Source organism: Plectropomus leopardus, chromosome 14 (assembly GCF_026936395.1).
Source record: "Plectropomus leopardus strain MGB_pleo_1.0 chromosome 14, ASM2693639v1, whole genome shotgun sequence".
Taxonomy (NCBI): Eukaryota; Metazoa; Chordata; class Actinopteri; order Perciformes; family Serranidae; genus Plectropomus; species Plectropomus leopardus.
In genome coordinates, this window is record NC_142189.1 from 21762505 (window position 1) to 21778236 (window position 15732).

At 40.1% G+C, this 15732-nt stretch overlaps 2 protein-coding genes across 2 annotated transcripts; one reads left to right on the forward strand and one right to left on the reverse strand.

The window, feature by feature from the left end:
- Window positions 1–561: 561 nt before the first annotated feature.
- ppp1r14d (protein phosphatase 1 regulatory inhibitor subunit 14D) lies at window positions 562–10415 on the forward strand. Its single transcript, XM_042500565.2, has 4 exons — window positions 562–976; window positions 8398–8478; window positions 9131–9163; window positions 9970–10415. Exons 1-4 carry the CDS (start codon window positions 797–799, stop codon window positions 10036–10038), a joined length of 363 nt encoding a protein of 120 aa, XP_042356499.1. The 5' UTR covers window positions 562–796; the 3' UTR covers window positions 10039–10415.
- A 767-nt stretch (window positions 10416–11182) lies between these two features.
- zfyve19 (zinc finger, FYVE domain containing 19) lies at window positions 11183–15700 on the reverse strand. Its single transcript, XM_042500567.2, has 11 exons — window positions 15495–15700; window positions 15290–15411; window positions 15146–15199; window positions 14898–15064; window positions 14651–14793; window positions 14416–14524; window positions 14040–14258; window positions 13811–13887; window positions 13481–13582; window positions 13205–13362; window positions 11183–12971 (listed from the first exon to the last, which is right to left on the reverse strand). Exons 1-11 carry the CDS (start codon window positions 15546–15548, stop codon window positions 12893–12895), a joined length of 1284 nt encoding a protein of 427 aa, XP_042356501.2. The 5' UTR covers window positions 15549–15700; the 3' UTR covers window positions 11183–12892.
- Window positions 15701–15732: the final 32 nt, after the last annotated feature.

Genomic DNA, 15732 nt, shown 5'->3' on the forward strand with positions numbered 1-15732 from the left:
TTATTAAACGTACACCTGATAATGCCTGTTATAAAGGGCAGGGCTGCTATCACACTAGAGGAACCCTGGCTCACCTGTCAGGGGGACCCAGCTATTGTTGGAAGTGTTTGTGAACACAAGAGCCCTTAGCATGCCAAACCTTTTAGACTTTGTGAGTAAGCAAACACTTCAGATACTCTTACTGAGTGAATATTAGGAAAATATGAGTTGTGTGTTGGTATTCTGATGATAGGTATGACTACAAATCATATGACTGCAGAAAAAAGAAGACACATTTCTACATTTCATGATGTCAGTAACACATATTGGCATCTTTTCAGCCAGAGTAATATCCCAAACTTGATTGCCGTGGTTGCCCTCTCACCCTTTCTGCTGTTTTTATCACTGCAATTGAACTCTGCTCTCCCACCAGCTATAACACAGACAGCAAAAAGGCAAACACACACCCTATAAGGTGCATGTGCAAACACAAATGCATGCCCAGACACAAACACACACATGCACACGCGCAGAGGCATATCTCATTACCATCCTCCTGATAGTGCAGCCAGTGGGTGTTGCAAGAGGAGGAGGCAAGGAGAGTAAGACAGTGAGCTTTAGAGAGAGGGAGAGAGAGAACGAGGACGGGCAGAGAACCAGAGCTATAGAGAGGGAGAGTACGAACACTCAACAAGATAACAGGAGATACGTGTGGGAACGACTGCCCACTGGAAGCACACATAGAGACACAGCTGTGTGTGTGAGTGTGTGAGAGAGCTCTGTGTGTTTCCACGGTTCTCTTGAGGCCGTGGCAGCCATGGCGTCAGAGCCTAGCACCCAGTCCAGGGTGATGTTCCAGGCGACGGACAAAACAGAGGAGCCGGCGCACCGCAAGCTGGGCAAGCTGACGGTCAAATACAACCGCAAGGACCTGCAGAGGAGGCTGGATATTGAGGAGTGGATCGACGGGCAGCTGCACCTGCTGTTCGACTGCGAGGTAGGGCTGGCTCACACTGATACACACTCACACTGTGGTGGGTGCCTGAGGAGGAAAAGAGGGGAAGGAGCAAGGGAGGCACTGAGCGACCCATAGGTGGCTGTGACCGGGGCTATCCATCATGCAGGAGAGATTACGGCGACCTAAAAGAGGAGTGGGAAGCAAGGCTGCAATTTCTGGCACACAAGCTCTCATGTGTCATCAACCTGACTGCAGTATCAGCTGTGCAGTGTGCTCCGGGGTGTTCTACCATCGCAATAAGATTATTTTACCAAGATATGATGTCTAATTCAAGTCATTAGGAAACAAATGCAAGCAGGATGCAACCACGACAATGCTCGATCACTTTAAACATATGGTTGCCATATGGCTACTTAAGGTATTATGAAGTGAATTTCAGATCAGTAACATATGAAGCAAACAATATCAAGGAAGACGAAAGGCACACCACTGAAAAAATATTCCTGTAACCCTGTGATAAAGTAATAAAAAACTGCCAGAGGAAGTCATAAAAATAAAAGCTAAGGACCAGGATAGACAGGGTATTTTATTTTGAAATGCAGTCCATATGTTTCTGTTTTTACGTCAGGCTTATGGTGACATCCAAGACATGATGTCATCATTGTAGTGTCTGCGTATGTGTGTGTGTGTGTCCTGTCTCTATGTTTGCAGACATTCTTTTACACAATCAATCAACAGTTACGCATGATAGAAACGACATACTTAGATCTTCCCTAATGGATGATGATCACTGATGACGTTAGAGAAACTTGCTCTATAAACAAACACGCAAACATTGGAAGATATGCAGTTTGTATTAGCACACAGTAGGTGTTCTGCAAAAAAAAAGTTGTAATGTGAAAATGTGTGCTCATTATTTCCATAGTGTGCCTAATTAATGGCCTTATTGCATAGATGGTAAAGTTGAATATGTGCAGGGGATTATGCTGAGACATCAGCCAGCTCTCTCTCTCTCTCACACACACACACACACAACCTTCATAACTTCGCTTCTGTACAGTGGGATAGAATCCAATTATGTCAGAGGCTCCATATTGATTTGCTTGGCATTCTCCAAGGGGAAACCATGGCAACAGATGTCTCGTCGCCCACATGAGGCAGCATGGCAGGGTGCATTTAAGGGTGTCTGTTAAGAAGCACAAGCTTCCTAATGACGATGCAGATCAGATGACAACAACGCCGCCTCCGTTTCATAGCGGAGATGGCAGAGGCAAACTGTCTTTCATGTAATTCTCAAACCGCACAAAGACCCCTTGGCTGCAGATGGCCTGTAGCCACCACTCTGTCTGACATCGCCTTACACTGTGAGTGAGCCCTTTTGCATATGGCATATACTACAACTGCAGGCCGTGAGCATGCATCCACATCCATCTAAATGGCTTGCCTTACATCAAAGTTTACAGAAAAGCCTGGTTGGCTTAAGTCGCAGCTGATTGCTAGGCATTTTCAATATTGTGCTACTATATTTTTCATTGCAATACTTAGTCTACTTTATGAGCTTTTTTCCATTCACATCCGGAGCCTTCTTCCCTGTGGTAATATATGATAATATGCTTGTAGAGCTGAGGGTGGAATAAATTACATTAGTGGAAACCAGGACATGTGAAAACAGATCTGAAGTCTTTCCTTGCGCACTCTTTTGATCTCGTCCCAGAAACAGACATTTATTTCATGTTTGCAGTACTTGGCCTTTCATATTCATGAAAAATAGCAGTAACAGTAGAAATAACTTTGATTCAATCATGATATTGCCTAATGTCATGAATTCAAGTCCTAATAATAGTCTACGTCCTTGCTTTATGAAAATGACCGCTTTGCTTTCTGGATGGGACAGACTGGATATTTGCATTAGCCACTTGTATGGAATTAGTCGTGGCTCGTCCATGTGCACTGGCCAGTGTAATGAATTTTGCATGGGCTCAGGGGAAGGTTACTCTGTTGGTTCTCAGAGTCTTCCGCGTGGAAGCATTTACCATCAGTCCCCTGTGTCACCACCTGAATTATTTAGAGGCATCTCTAATTCATACAAGTGCTGCCTCGGCCTGGAGTGGTCGCCTTCGTTGCAAACTTCACACCTTTTGAGAAATGATAAACTCAAAAAAGGGTGTGAAAAACAGCTCTCAGATAGATAGATAGATAGTTGAGCATGTTTATGCTTGTGTGTGTACAGTAACCAAAATTAGAGGTTTCCTAACTGACACTAAACCATAAGGGGTTTTCAATGTCAGTTTTATTCTAATTAAGGCAATCTAAGAGAAAGAGCATCTAAAAAAGGCAAACATTCTTCATGCATTAAAGTGAATGGGGTCCAGGTTAAACAACAGCAAAACTATATCAAAACATCCGTTAACAAAACTCTCAAACAACTTGTGCAGTATAATCCATGTCTCATTTATCCAGTTGTATGCTCAGTACTTACCAAACACATGCATTTTTGCAAAAAAAAATATTATTTAAAACATATTCGTACAGTCTCACGCATGGCTGAGTAGCGTTCCTGGACACACATATGCATTTAAACTCTGCTTAAGCTCAGCTCATATGCACATGCATGTGCAAATGCACTCAGGGCTCAATACTTGCAGGGCAAGTGTTTTAAATTGTGATGTTTTAGTGAAATGTATGTGTTTGAGAAGTAATGAGCATTCAGGTGGATAGGTGAGACCTGAATTATACTGCACAAGTTGTGTGAGACTTTGTAAACAGATGTTTTGGTACAGTTTTGCTGGTATTAAATGCGGACCCCAATTACTTCAAAAGTTTGCCATTTTTGGGGCTCTCCATTCACTGTGGAGGAGTGCAGGAAAACAACGTTTTCTTCACAAATTCAACATAACATAAGATGAGTAACTGATACACAAATAGTCATTTTGCAGGTGAAGTATTATTTTAAGAGACTACAGGTCAGTAATGGAAATGTTGATGTACTGTGGACTTACAAATGTTTTGTTTTTAGTCTTTTTTAATTTTTCCAAAAATTAAGCCCCTCTCATATAATTAGGCAACACGATTTGGATCTGTACACTCTGTTTTCCCTCTTTAAACTGTGTCATGACTCACTTGGTGAAGTTAATGAATATTGTGATCCGTGTGCAGCTCATGCCCCTGGCAGGAAAAGGGAAGGGTCTGATAAGTTAAACTCACACTGGCATCTTCAAAACAGCTTGATTTCCTGGGCATGGCTTCCTTTACATTAACATAGCAAACACATAGCATGTGTAATGGAACCACAGATGTTTTGTTGTATTATCGGACATCAGTGGTCAGATAACATCACCATTTAATACTTTTCATGTTGGAAACATTTCCACTCTAGCAGCTGAAATTGTACAGGAATGGTTTCAAATTTTGGGAAATATGCTTATTAGCTCTCTAGTTGAAAGGTGGACGAGAAGATCAAAGACTGTACTGAGCTATATTCAGCAGCTGGTTAGTTAAGCATAACGACAGGAAACAGTGAGCCCAGCTAATTTTAATGCTATGCTGTATGTGTCAACAAATGTCAAACTATTGCTTTAAATAGTAACATGCTGATAACTTAACATGCTGCAAACTTCCTCATTACAACCACAATATTGAAGAGGAGTCAAACAGACCAACAACCCAAATTAACAAGCATCAAACAACAAAATGGGTCACTGAATCACCTGAAAAGCATGAATGTCTACAACAAATTTCACAGTTATAAAGCTTTCAGGTGTCTTGTTTCAAAAGTTCATAAACTGGCCTACAGGGTGGGGTTAAAGAAATAGTTATGAAATAGGATTGAGATCCTTTCATGGGGAGCATTAGCATGTTTGGTAAACATCCTAATTATCTGTCAATTATAATTTAAACTGCCCTATGTAAAAAGTGGAAAGTGTAGCCTGACGGAGGTGATGGAATAAAGGTCAATGGGTCACCACAATCATTACAGGTCATCTTCTGAGGAGCTTAAATGTGCTGAGGAAATATTATGATCACTTGCTTGACAGATTTTTTACTGGGCTTTGCACCAGAATATAAGTGTCCAGTCTAACCTTAAATTCTGATTTCAGCATGTATATATATACCCTGCAAAAGTCAAGGGCAAAATTTTAACCGGAGGGTTGTTCTAGATGATGGGTCAGAAGATCACCAAAATCATTAAGAACTATTCACGGGGGGCCATGAATGTCAATACTCAATTTCATGACTTGCTAGTAGTTAAAAGGTGTTGCATGGGCTGACTGATTGATCAAAGGGATAAAAATAAACAGACATAGAAATCCATTGTAGAAATGAAATAAATTTAAAAATAAAAAATAAACATTTGCTGTTTCTTACTCAAATATGAGTTCCAAACCTATGAAGTTTTGACAGGTTTGCTCATGATAGTGAAGGCAACTTTCCTGATTTTGAATCATAAATTCTAGTGGAGGTCATCTTATCTCGACAAAATCCAGCTGCTTATCCTGACTGCCGTCTTGAACTGCACTGCTCTGAGAATTACTCTGATATTCATGAATTCCAATATTAGTGCCAACATTCATTTTAGCTTCAGTCCATTGCTTTTAAACTTCAGAAAGTGCTGCTAAGACATTTCTGCCCAGAGACCTCATTAAAATGCTTTTCCTCTGACAATGAAGGTAACTCTTGACAAGCTGAATATTGCAACTGTGTACAATATGCATTACTAAAATGTTATTGGAGGGTCACTGTGTTTCTACATGTTAAATGCACACGCATTTACTTCTCGATATTCAGTAGTTCTCTGTTTGGCCTCACATTCACACGCAGACAGAGGGAGGCTTTACCTCAAAAAGGAATAAATATCTATTTACAATATACATATGATATATTCATGTTTACATTTACTACTAATTTAGCACTTAGGTAGGTTTCATTTTCACCTCCATCCTTTACTTACTACTACTCCATAGAGCTCAACTACTGTGCAATTAATGTCAACATATTATTAATCCTTACTCTAGCTAAATTCTATTGTAACAAATTTGGTTATCCCCAAATGTACAGTTGGATGCCAAAAGGGTAAAGAGAGTATACCTATTTCAACTGAGAAACAACAGTAAATCTTTAAAATAATTACTCACAGTCACTAGGTGGGTGGATATCATCATGTTAGCTCTGGACTACTTAAAGAGAGTACATCGCAAGTGAAGTGAATAATATTAAATATCTTGTTACAATGCAATGTTCTGCTGGGTAACCTTGGGTGCTGGCATTTATGTGGATGCCACCTGACACACTCCACCCACCAAAACACTACTGCGCACCAAGTACACCCCCTCATGGCAACAGCACACTCTGATGATAGTGGCCAACAAAGTAGGAAAACGCATGAAGCCACAATGCAAAACCTCCTCATGGATGGCCCGAGGAACATGACAAAGAGCTAAAGGCATCAACCTGGCCTCCAAACTCCCTAGATCCAATTCTAATCAAGCTTTTGTGGGATGTGGCGGTACCCCATCTCACAACCCACAGGACTCAAAGGATCTGCTGCCAGCGCCCTGGTGCCAGACACAACAGGACGCCCAACGAGGTCCTGTGTCCATGCCTCGAAAGGTCAGAGCCAAGTCTAATCCAAGGAGGTCCCATTGTGGGCGGACTTGGAGCCAATGCTATTTGAGAGCGTGGTTGCCATGATGAGGTATACTTGGTCTGCAAAGTGTTTGGGTGGGTGATGAGTGTCAAGTGGCACCCACATGAATCTGATCCAATGAATGGATCGGACTTGGCTCTGACTTGTCGAGGCATGGACACAGGACCTGTGGGTGGTGTCCCCTTGAGTCTGGAACCAGGGTGTTAGCGGCAGATCCTTAGAGTCATGTGGGTTGTGAGGTGGGGTCCCGGCACATCCCACTAATGTTCAATGGAATTGGGGAATTTGAAGGTCAAGTTGACACACTGAGCTCTTTGTCACATTTCTTGGCCCATTCTTGAGTAGAACCAAGACCCAATGTTTCCCAGCAGAAAGTTGCATTGTAACAATATGATCATTGTCATTCACTTCATTTGCCAGTGGTTTTGAAGTTGTTGCTAATCAGTGTATAAATACGAGTATATATATATATATATATATATATATATATTTATACACATACATATATATAAACTACATGATAAGTGACTGTTAAACAGGGAAATAATGAAAAGAAATCTGGACTATTTCATTTACACCAAACAGCTGAAGTCTTTGGCCTAACACTGAAATACAAAGTGCACAATACAACCGCCCACAGCCTATAACTAGTAAAGCAAAGCCCACATATCACAGAAATGAACAGCATGAACCAAAAAAAGACAAGCATTCAGCCCTGCGTGTGTCCTGCAGACATCAGCAGAATCACCAGGTCCAAACAGGCAGCATGTATCAATTAGAGGGGGGCACAGGGGATTCTGAAGGTGGGCCCATCTTTTCCGCCACTCAGCACTTCCACATTGATTAGCTCTCTCTTCATCCAGAAAGCTGTGTGAGCCCCATCCTCACAAGCCATGAAAACTCCCCAACCGGAAAATATTCCTCTTAAAATGAGGCCCCACTTGTCAAAAATGAGTGTACACCTGCTGACTCTAGATATCTCAGGATTCCTCCAGTAAGCACCATTCAGTCCCTCTGAAAAGGTAGTTAAAAGGGTGTGGATAAGAGCTTGTGATATGAATTGATTACTTTCCTATATTTGCTTTTTATAACTCAAGACTGTTTGCCCTTTACAAAATGTTGGCATTAATCTTTCAATTTGCTGCCAGTAACTGTTAAGTTAAGGCTAACATTTCAGAAAAAGGGGTTTGTATGGATTTAGTAATACCTCATGCAGTTTATATATTAAAGTTAAAGTTCCTACTGGGTTTGTATTTTAACTCACAACGTGGGGCACCTTAGCTGAGAAAATATTCTTCAGAGAACATTTAAACTGGAAATAATCTGGCTGAGATAAATGCTAGCTGGGTAAACCATCCATGAAATCTGATGGTGTCATGTGGCAAGTACAGCCCCCTGGAGCCTTTTTTGCCTTCATGCCTCAGTGCTCCTCAGCCTTGCCTATGTGCACAGCACATCATCAATCATATTATTATTATTATGAGAAATTAAGGAAGAAAAGCTGGTGTTTATTCTTATTACTACAATACAGCCAACACTATTAACTCAGGGTGATAAAAGTACGGTGCCAACTCCTAAAAACCTAACAATCCAACCATGTTGCATCAGATCCTGGGTCACATCTTACACTTTCTTTTCCTTTTGTATGACTTTGCCCAGTGTTGTGGAAAATCTTACCACTGCGACTGAGAGGATGGCAAGAAGCCCAAACTATAGATTTATAAGAGCTTTTAGAGCATGCAGAAATGCTAAAATGTGGGCAATATTGTAAAAGGGGAATATTGCTTTCAAAATGTATTTCTCTCTTCTTTTACAGGAGGAAGAGATTCCAGAGTTAGAGATTGACATAGATGAGCTCCTGGAGCTGACAGACGAGGGGCAGAGAACCCGTCTACACGTAAGATGTGACACATAAGAGTGTTATTCCCATTGGGTAGCATTATTCAAATTGGGTTTTATTTCCATTCAGTTACATTATTCCCTTTGGGTAGCATTATTCCCAGTGGATAACAATGGATGACTTATTAAGCAACATTATTCCCATTGGGTAACATGGACAATCTACATAAGGTGTTACCCAGTGGGAATAATGGTAAACAACCTATGCTGCACAGGTTGAGTTAATAGATCAAGTTTAACTAAATTATTCTAAGAATATTGAGGTATCTTCATTAATTGTCACATACATTATACTCTATATATAATCAGTTTAATATCTACAGAATAAAGCAAAACAGCTGAATTGTTAAATTCAACTAATAAGCTGTTGAAATGTTATAAACAGTAAAAAAAAAAAAACTACCTGGCTTCATGGAACTGGCGCCCAACTGCAGCTATTCAAACAAAAGACAACTTAAGTCTCAGGAATCCAACATTCAGGTCAAAGACTTTGAACATTTCAACACCTTCACACATGGGTACATAACCATTTGCAATGTGGGGTAATGGCTTAACAAGCACTTGACCCTTGCTGGGATCCAGTGTTGCAATGTTTGCAGTGAAAAAGCAATGTCCAATGGGGGCCTATATGTCTTTGTTTCCTTTGTTAGGAGCTGTTGCAGGAATGCGGAAAGCCAAAAGAGGTGAGACAAATACTTATGTGAAACTACACACAAGTATGTAAAGATTTCAAGTTATTTAAAGGTCTAAGTGTGTACGATTGAGTGGCATCTAGTGGTGAGTTTGCAGAATTGAAACTTCTCATATGTTGCGTATAGGAGAACTATGGTGATCAATGCGAAAATGCTAATGTTTGGTTTGTCCGTTCTGGGCATTTGTAGGATTTTATGATATGGGGGGGGCTTACCCTGAACTTAAGGAGGACCAGGGAGATCATTCCCTGAGAACTTTTCTTTTGATGAACAAGCTCTATGTTGATGCTTTTTATGGCATTTTTTTAAAGTAGCCTCACACTGAGTACAGAATACTTTACAAATATTGTTATATAAACTTTACTGACTATAATTGGAAAAATTGTTAAATGTGTGTGTTTATGTTAACAGTGGTTGAATGTAACTAAGGTTTTATACAAGCACACATGACAGATAATTAAATCCAGGCCTTTCAAAAAAATAATTAGGCCTATTCTTAGTTTTAATTTTGTTATAGCCTATACTATTTATAAAATATTCAGAGCTAAAATGCCCATGCCTTACGATTCCACTGTTCTAGGGTATTGAAAGGATGACTCTTGTTTAAGGATGATTACGCACCAATGAAAACATCGTTATGAATGGTTAACAAGATTTCCACCAACAGATGCCCATAAATGCTACAAACTGGACCTTTAACAGAGTAGAATATTGCGTGTTTACAGTTACTATCGTTGTGTGTGGTCTTTAAAAGTTACATGCAGAAAAAAAAATAATATTCTCCATTTTCCCTATAGGATTTTATCAACGGGCTGCTCTACAGGATAAAGGGTCTACGCAAAATGTCAGGTCCCTTGAAGAAATAATTATAGGTCAAAAAAAGAATTTAGACAATGAGGATCCTCTTATCTTTCCATCTCCCATGCATTAGGGTTGACTGTAACATGTCAGTGGGACTCTCTTCCTGCCCACCCACCCGTCCTGGGTCAGCATCAGTCTTAACACCAGAGCAGACGGGTTTTGAATGGAATTTTTGTATTATTATTTCACTTTAATTTATGGACTGCTGTAACATTTTGTCTCCCATAAACATAACAATAATGCACATGTGATAAAAGTTGACTATTACTCAGATGGACTGTTTTTTTGGTGTACATTTTCGGTTGCCTATTTATGTACATAAATATTTTTGTTCTGATAACAGTGTTGTATGTCGAAATAAAACTGAACATTTTCAAGAGAAGGCTGTGGATGAATGATCAAAAGTGTTACATCTGATTTTCAACAAAGTGACAGCACAAATAGTATGCTATCACCAGGTATTATTCATTCAACATATACAAATAAATATTGACATGTCCACCACAACTATCAATTTCACTACCCTGTTACCACAGTTTCTCTGCTCTAAAACACAAAGAATGATTATGTCCTACTATCCAGAGACAACTGTAAGACTTTACTGTCAGCATTCCCAGAATATAAGCTTTGTGGTGTAAATCTTTCAATAGAGTGATGGAAACAAAGGAGACGTTGACATGTCATGTCTAGGAGTAAACACAGTGAAATCAGCAGCAGGAAGGTCCATTAAGTATGCTTCCATTATCTTCCTCCATTTCCTGTCTGTGGTGCGTGTATGACATGGCCAGACGAGGGAAACACAGCAACGGCCTCCATGCAAACCTTAATGGAGCCGGCCCCCAGAGGAAAGTGTAATTATGGTTTCTCCCCGGTTAGCTTGACGGTAATGCACACTGATGAAACTGCACTCTGGCCCTCTCTCTCTGTCATACACAGAGGGTCTTTTGGCTGAGGGCTCCATTATAGTAATTTGCTTTGTTCGCCACCCACTTCCACTCTCTGACACAAAGGCCATCCATACTGGAAAGACTACACTTCTGACAAGACCTGCCAGTCCGGGACATTTTTGGCAAGTGATGATATTGGTGATTTAAAAAAAAAGGCTTCTGTGTTAAAAATACAACCCAAAAGATGTGACATGGCACCTCAGACTTTTGCATCCTTTATAATGGAATTACACACAAGGACAAGAAAGGCAACGCTCATGTCACACTTGCAGCCAAACATAGATTACAAGAGTGACTGCAGCGCCTGCCAAAAGAAAACAAAGCCCTCAGTAATCCTTTTATACTGACTCCTCTGTACTTCTTCAGTCCAGAGCTGACAGTAGTCTGAGATTGTACATCATTCCAGATGAGCTCATGATATGGCTGCTTTCTGTCTGTGCTGACAACTTTTTTTAAAATATTCAAACGGTGACAAGTGCAAAGATCATCTGAGATGAGACTTTGTTGCTTTTTGGAAGTAGGACAAGTGACATAAGAAAACACCTCAAGCTTCTTATTCCGTTTGACAGTTTAAAACTTTAGAGTTTTGCTAAAATACCAACGATGTCAAGCAGCCTCTGCAAGATTTACTTACCTAAAGGATAAGATGATTATTGATGCCCACAAAGGGCATTTAGATGGTTAAACAGGCGCTATGTTTTTCACATCATTCATATTGTGTTGCATTAACATTAAAGTGTATGTGTATGTCTAGTCTTTGCTTTATCATAAATATTATGCATTATATTTTAAGTGTTCAGTTAATCTAGATCCCTGTTAGCTATTACAGAAAGCAGATGTTGCTCTTCCTGTGGTCTACACAGACACATGTATAAAGCCACTCTAAGCAGACTGGATAAGTTGTAGGGCTGTACCGAATAGTTCAAATTAATTAATTAATTTGAAAAAAGACAGATGGAATCATTTCCAAAATTAACAACATGTTTTTATCTGATGAAATATTCTGCTTCAATCAATATTCATTGGCATTTCAAAAACAACACTCTCCCTGCGTACAAAAAACAGTTCCAAGCTGGTACTGGACATCAATAAGACGTTAGAAAGATGTTGGAATCTGATGTTGGACAGATTTTAAATTTTGGTTGGAATAAAAATCTGTTTGACGATATTTTACATGTACAACAACGTTGGAATATCTCGTTGCTGGGACGGTAACATTATTATGTTTTGTCTATGTTTGGTTTTGGCCTGCAATTCTTCATGACCAAATGTTATTGTAAAGATGACGCTGGCATGAGATATTTGGAAGAATTTTGATTTCGTTTACTTAAAAATACAACTTGAAGTGTTAACATCATCAGTTGGCAGTATTCTATGCCAATCTGACGCTGGTACGAGTTGTCCTGACATTGAATTTTAGCCGCCTGACATCGCATGACATGTCAGCTGGATTTACTTGTATGTTTGCTGCACACAAAGAGAGGTGAGCAACTGAATTAATGGGACCATCTAGTGGCAATCTAACACTACCATTAATTACATTTATTCATTAAAGAATGTTGATATTATAATCTGATGAATCACTTTATTTAAATTGAGGATTTCATTTGAGGATTTCTAATTTCTTGAGGGGAATGACAATGTCATAAAAAAGACATTCAAAGCTTAATTTGGAAACCTCAATAGAAGCGTCAAATGTAATATAATGACATTCGGTACAGCCCTTATAAGTTAAGAGTTAAAATTAGGGGTTCTGGCTTTTTTAAGATAATACGGTAGCGTTTATACCCTCTGAGACACAGTTGTTTTTTTTAAATTAACACTAATAGGTCACTTAAGTCTTAAGCACAAGTCTAACAGTGATGACTGACCAGAGCCTGATAAGGCAAACACCTGCAGCACAGTCTCCCTATCATGTCTTCCTCTTCTTCTTTGGTGCAGTGTAGTTACTGGTGCGATGCTCCTTCCTGTCATATTTATCATGGCCTTCCCTGGGGGGATAATGGAGAGCGAATTGATAATTCATCACAATAAATACTTTATATTCATGCTGCTTAACATTATGGCAACAGCCTGTCTACAATTTATCTGGGTCATGGTATGCATTCCAAATCACAGCCATGTTACTTTGCCATCAGTGCAAAGATTTCCATGCAAAGCTCTACTACGAAGCAAAAACCAGAATTATTACTTAACTTATTTTAATAAATGTATGTTAAGCTACCTGAAGCAGCGGTTACAGTATAGGTCTCCATCACAGGTGTGACACCGAATGGTGGCGTCTTGGTTACAGATGCAGCACCACGGTAGCTCATCCTCGTCACTGTCTGATGGCTGATGTGGCACAGCAGACGTTGAAATCCGATTCTTAGGTGCTGGAGCCTGGGTATTTTTTTTTTAAAAAAAGTTATATCAGATTAACAAGGTATTAAATGTTATTCTCTGTAATAGCTTGAAATTTTCTAAGAGTTTTTATATTATTTTGGTTGTTGTTTAGTACCGGTTTCTTAGAAGTTTTTTTCTTTTCTGTGTTCTTTGGTCCGCTGTGCTCTAAAGGTATGTTGTAACCACAGGCCTCATCCAGCGCAGCCTCTTCAGAGAGCTGGAACAAAAATCAGAAACAGGAATTTCAAAACCTATCCTCAAATTACATTACAAGATTATTAAAATGGCAAAATAGCAGCCCCTTGTGGCTACTTGAACTGGTCCATATTAAGTCACAAGTTTCTTTAAGGGTGTGATATGCACTCAGTTGTAACAAGTTTATTATGTGCATCTAATATAATCTCCATTACAGTATATGAACAGTATTTGTACTTAAGCCCCAGACCTGTTTTAACACTCTCATCACAGCTTCTTCTTCAGTCTCCTCCTCGCTGTCAGGATGCTGAAAGTCCTCCATAGTAACTACAAGTGAAATGACAATAATGATATTCACACTTCTGTCCTCGTCCGTCACAGCTTATAGTTCCTGTCCTATTTTTTGACATTCTGATGTGAAAGTAAGCGGAACCAATAACGCCAATAAAGTGTCACACCACAATCTTTGTGCGACATACCTTTGTCTGGATCCTGCCCTTTCAGCTGCGCCATCCTCTTTGCCATATGGAGGATCTGATCCTGGGAATGGCGCTCCTTCCTCAGCTCCTCCATGGCCTCTTCAAGGACACGGGCTTTCTCGGCCTCCAGCTGCTTGTCTGCATCCTGGTTCTCCTCCAAATTCTCATCCAATGTATCCCCCTCCCCTTTGTTGAGATCATTCATACGGCCATCTACACCTGAAGAGGGATTATTAGGTTTGATCTCAATCATCAGTCAGATTTTGATGTCAGAATGCAGTCATGATCAAATGAGTATGACTGCCTAAAATTGTGATATGATTACATTGTTAATAATTAATTGAAGGTGAGATAAATCGATGAGACAAATAATTACTGCATTCAGGATTTGATTGCTGGTCGTCTATGGCAACTTCCTCTGTCATCTGAGTAATCAGATCATTGGCTTGTTCAGTCTGAGTCCGGTTATCAGGAGGCTGATGAACCTGTGCACATGAGTTCACAAGTACATTTATACTGGTAAGATATTATGGTAAACTATTTAGCATGCAGGTCTTAGTAATGAGCCATGCCCAAGATATGGGAGACAAGTTGGAAGAGGCTTTGCTCACAGGTGGAGGAGCTTGAGATGAGGGATTCTGACCCTGTAGAACTGCCAGGCGGTCCTCCATCTCTGCTGCAGAAGGCACTGGCTGGCTGGGAGCTTTCAGAGCAGCGAGACGAGACTCAAGCTCTTTCTGTGAGGGGACAGACTCTGAAAAAGAGGTAACAGGCTTACAGTGGCTTTTGCTTTTGCTTTATGACAACATGAGCCAGATTTAATCAAAATGGCAGCTGCTAAAATTCTAATTTCCTTACTTGGTGCAGTGTCCTCCCTCAGCTTCTGAAGTCTTTCAGCAATAGCCTGATCTTCCTTACTCAGGCCTTTGGTTGGTAGATGTCCTGCTTTACTGTTTCTATTGCTTCCTTGTGCAAGAGGTTGTGTCGCCTGTCCCTGCTGTTTGGCCTCATATGCAGCGACTCGTCTGTGGAAGAAACACGAACTTGATCATGAAACTGCAGTGTTAAAAAGTAAACATTTTTTCCAAATTTGATCACATACTGACTTCTTATAATTTTCAGGAGGAGACCATTTTCCAGCACTGTTTTGCGATTCTCGACTAAAAATAAAGAAACGAAGATGAGCGACAATGCATAGGAAAATTAATTAATAATTACATGTATGTTCTTTTGCATGGTTTGGCCTTTACCTCGTCAGATTACCGTGGCACTGTTTGCAGACCTTCTGCTGGGTGTTGCCACAGCGAGGCACCACAGCACTGAAAGTCAAACAGCTGGAGCAGAAGGAGCGGCCGCAGCTCTTACAGCCCAGCTAAAAGGATATTGCAACGTAAATTTACAGTTTACTCCCCTTTAAACGTTTCATGTGTACAGCGCTGCTGATATTAGCCTTACCTCCTTCTTGAAGAGACTGAACTTTGATGCACAACAATAACAACGGTTGTCCATGCCGACACGTGTGGACAGTCATGAGACAGGCAATTTAAATGTAACCTATACAGCTCTAGCGGGTAAATGTGTAAATAAAACGGACTCTATTAACAAACATTTAGCAGCTAGCTACCTTTATTCAACCGTTCAACGTTGCTGTAATCAAAACAGGAAGCTTTCCGGAAGATGCCGTGTGACGTAA

Excerpts from the sequence above, each read along its gene's own strand:
- ppp1r14d (XM_042500565.2), top strand. The coding sequence starts at position 797 with ATGGCGTCAGAGCCTAGCACCCAGTCCAGGGTGATGTTCCAGGCGACG. Across the intron at positions 977-8,397 it reads ACCTGCTGTTCGACTGCGAG|GAGGAAGAGATTCCAGAGTT; the intron begins GTAGGGCTGGCT and ends CTTCTTTTACAG. Across the intron at positions 8,479-9,130 it reads GGCAGAGAACCCGTCTACAC|GAGCTGTTGCAGGAATGCGG; the intron begins GTAAGATGTGAC and ends TTCCTTTGTTAG.
- zfyve19 (XM_042500567.2), bottom strand. The coding sequence starts at position 15,548 with ATGGACAACCGTTGTTATTGTTGTGCATCAAAGTTCAGTCTCTTCAAG. Across the intron at positions 15,200-15,289 it reads TGCCACGGTAATCTGACGAG|TCGAGAATCGCAAAACAGTG; the intron begins GTAAAGGCCAAA and ends CTTTATTTTTAG. Across the intron at positions 13,363-13,480 it reads AAAAAACTTCTAAGAAACCG|GCTCCAGCACCTAAGAATCG; the intron begins GTACTAAACAAC and ends AAAAATACCCAG.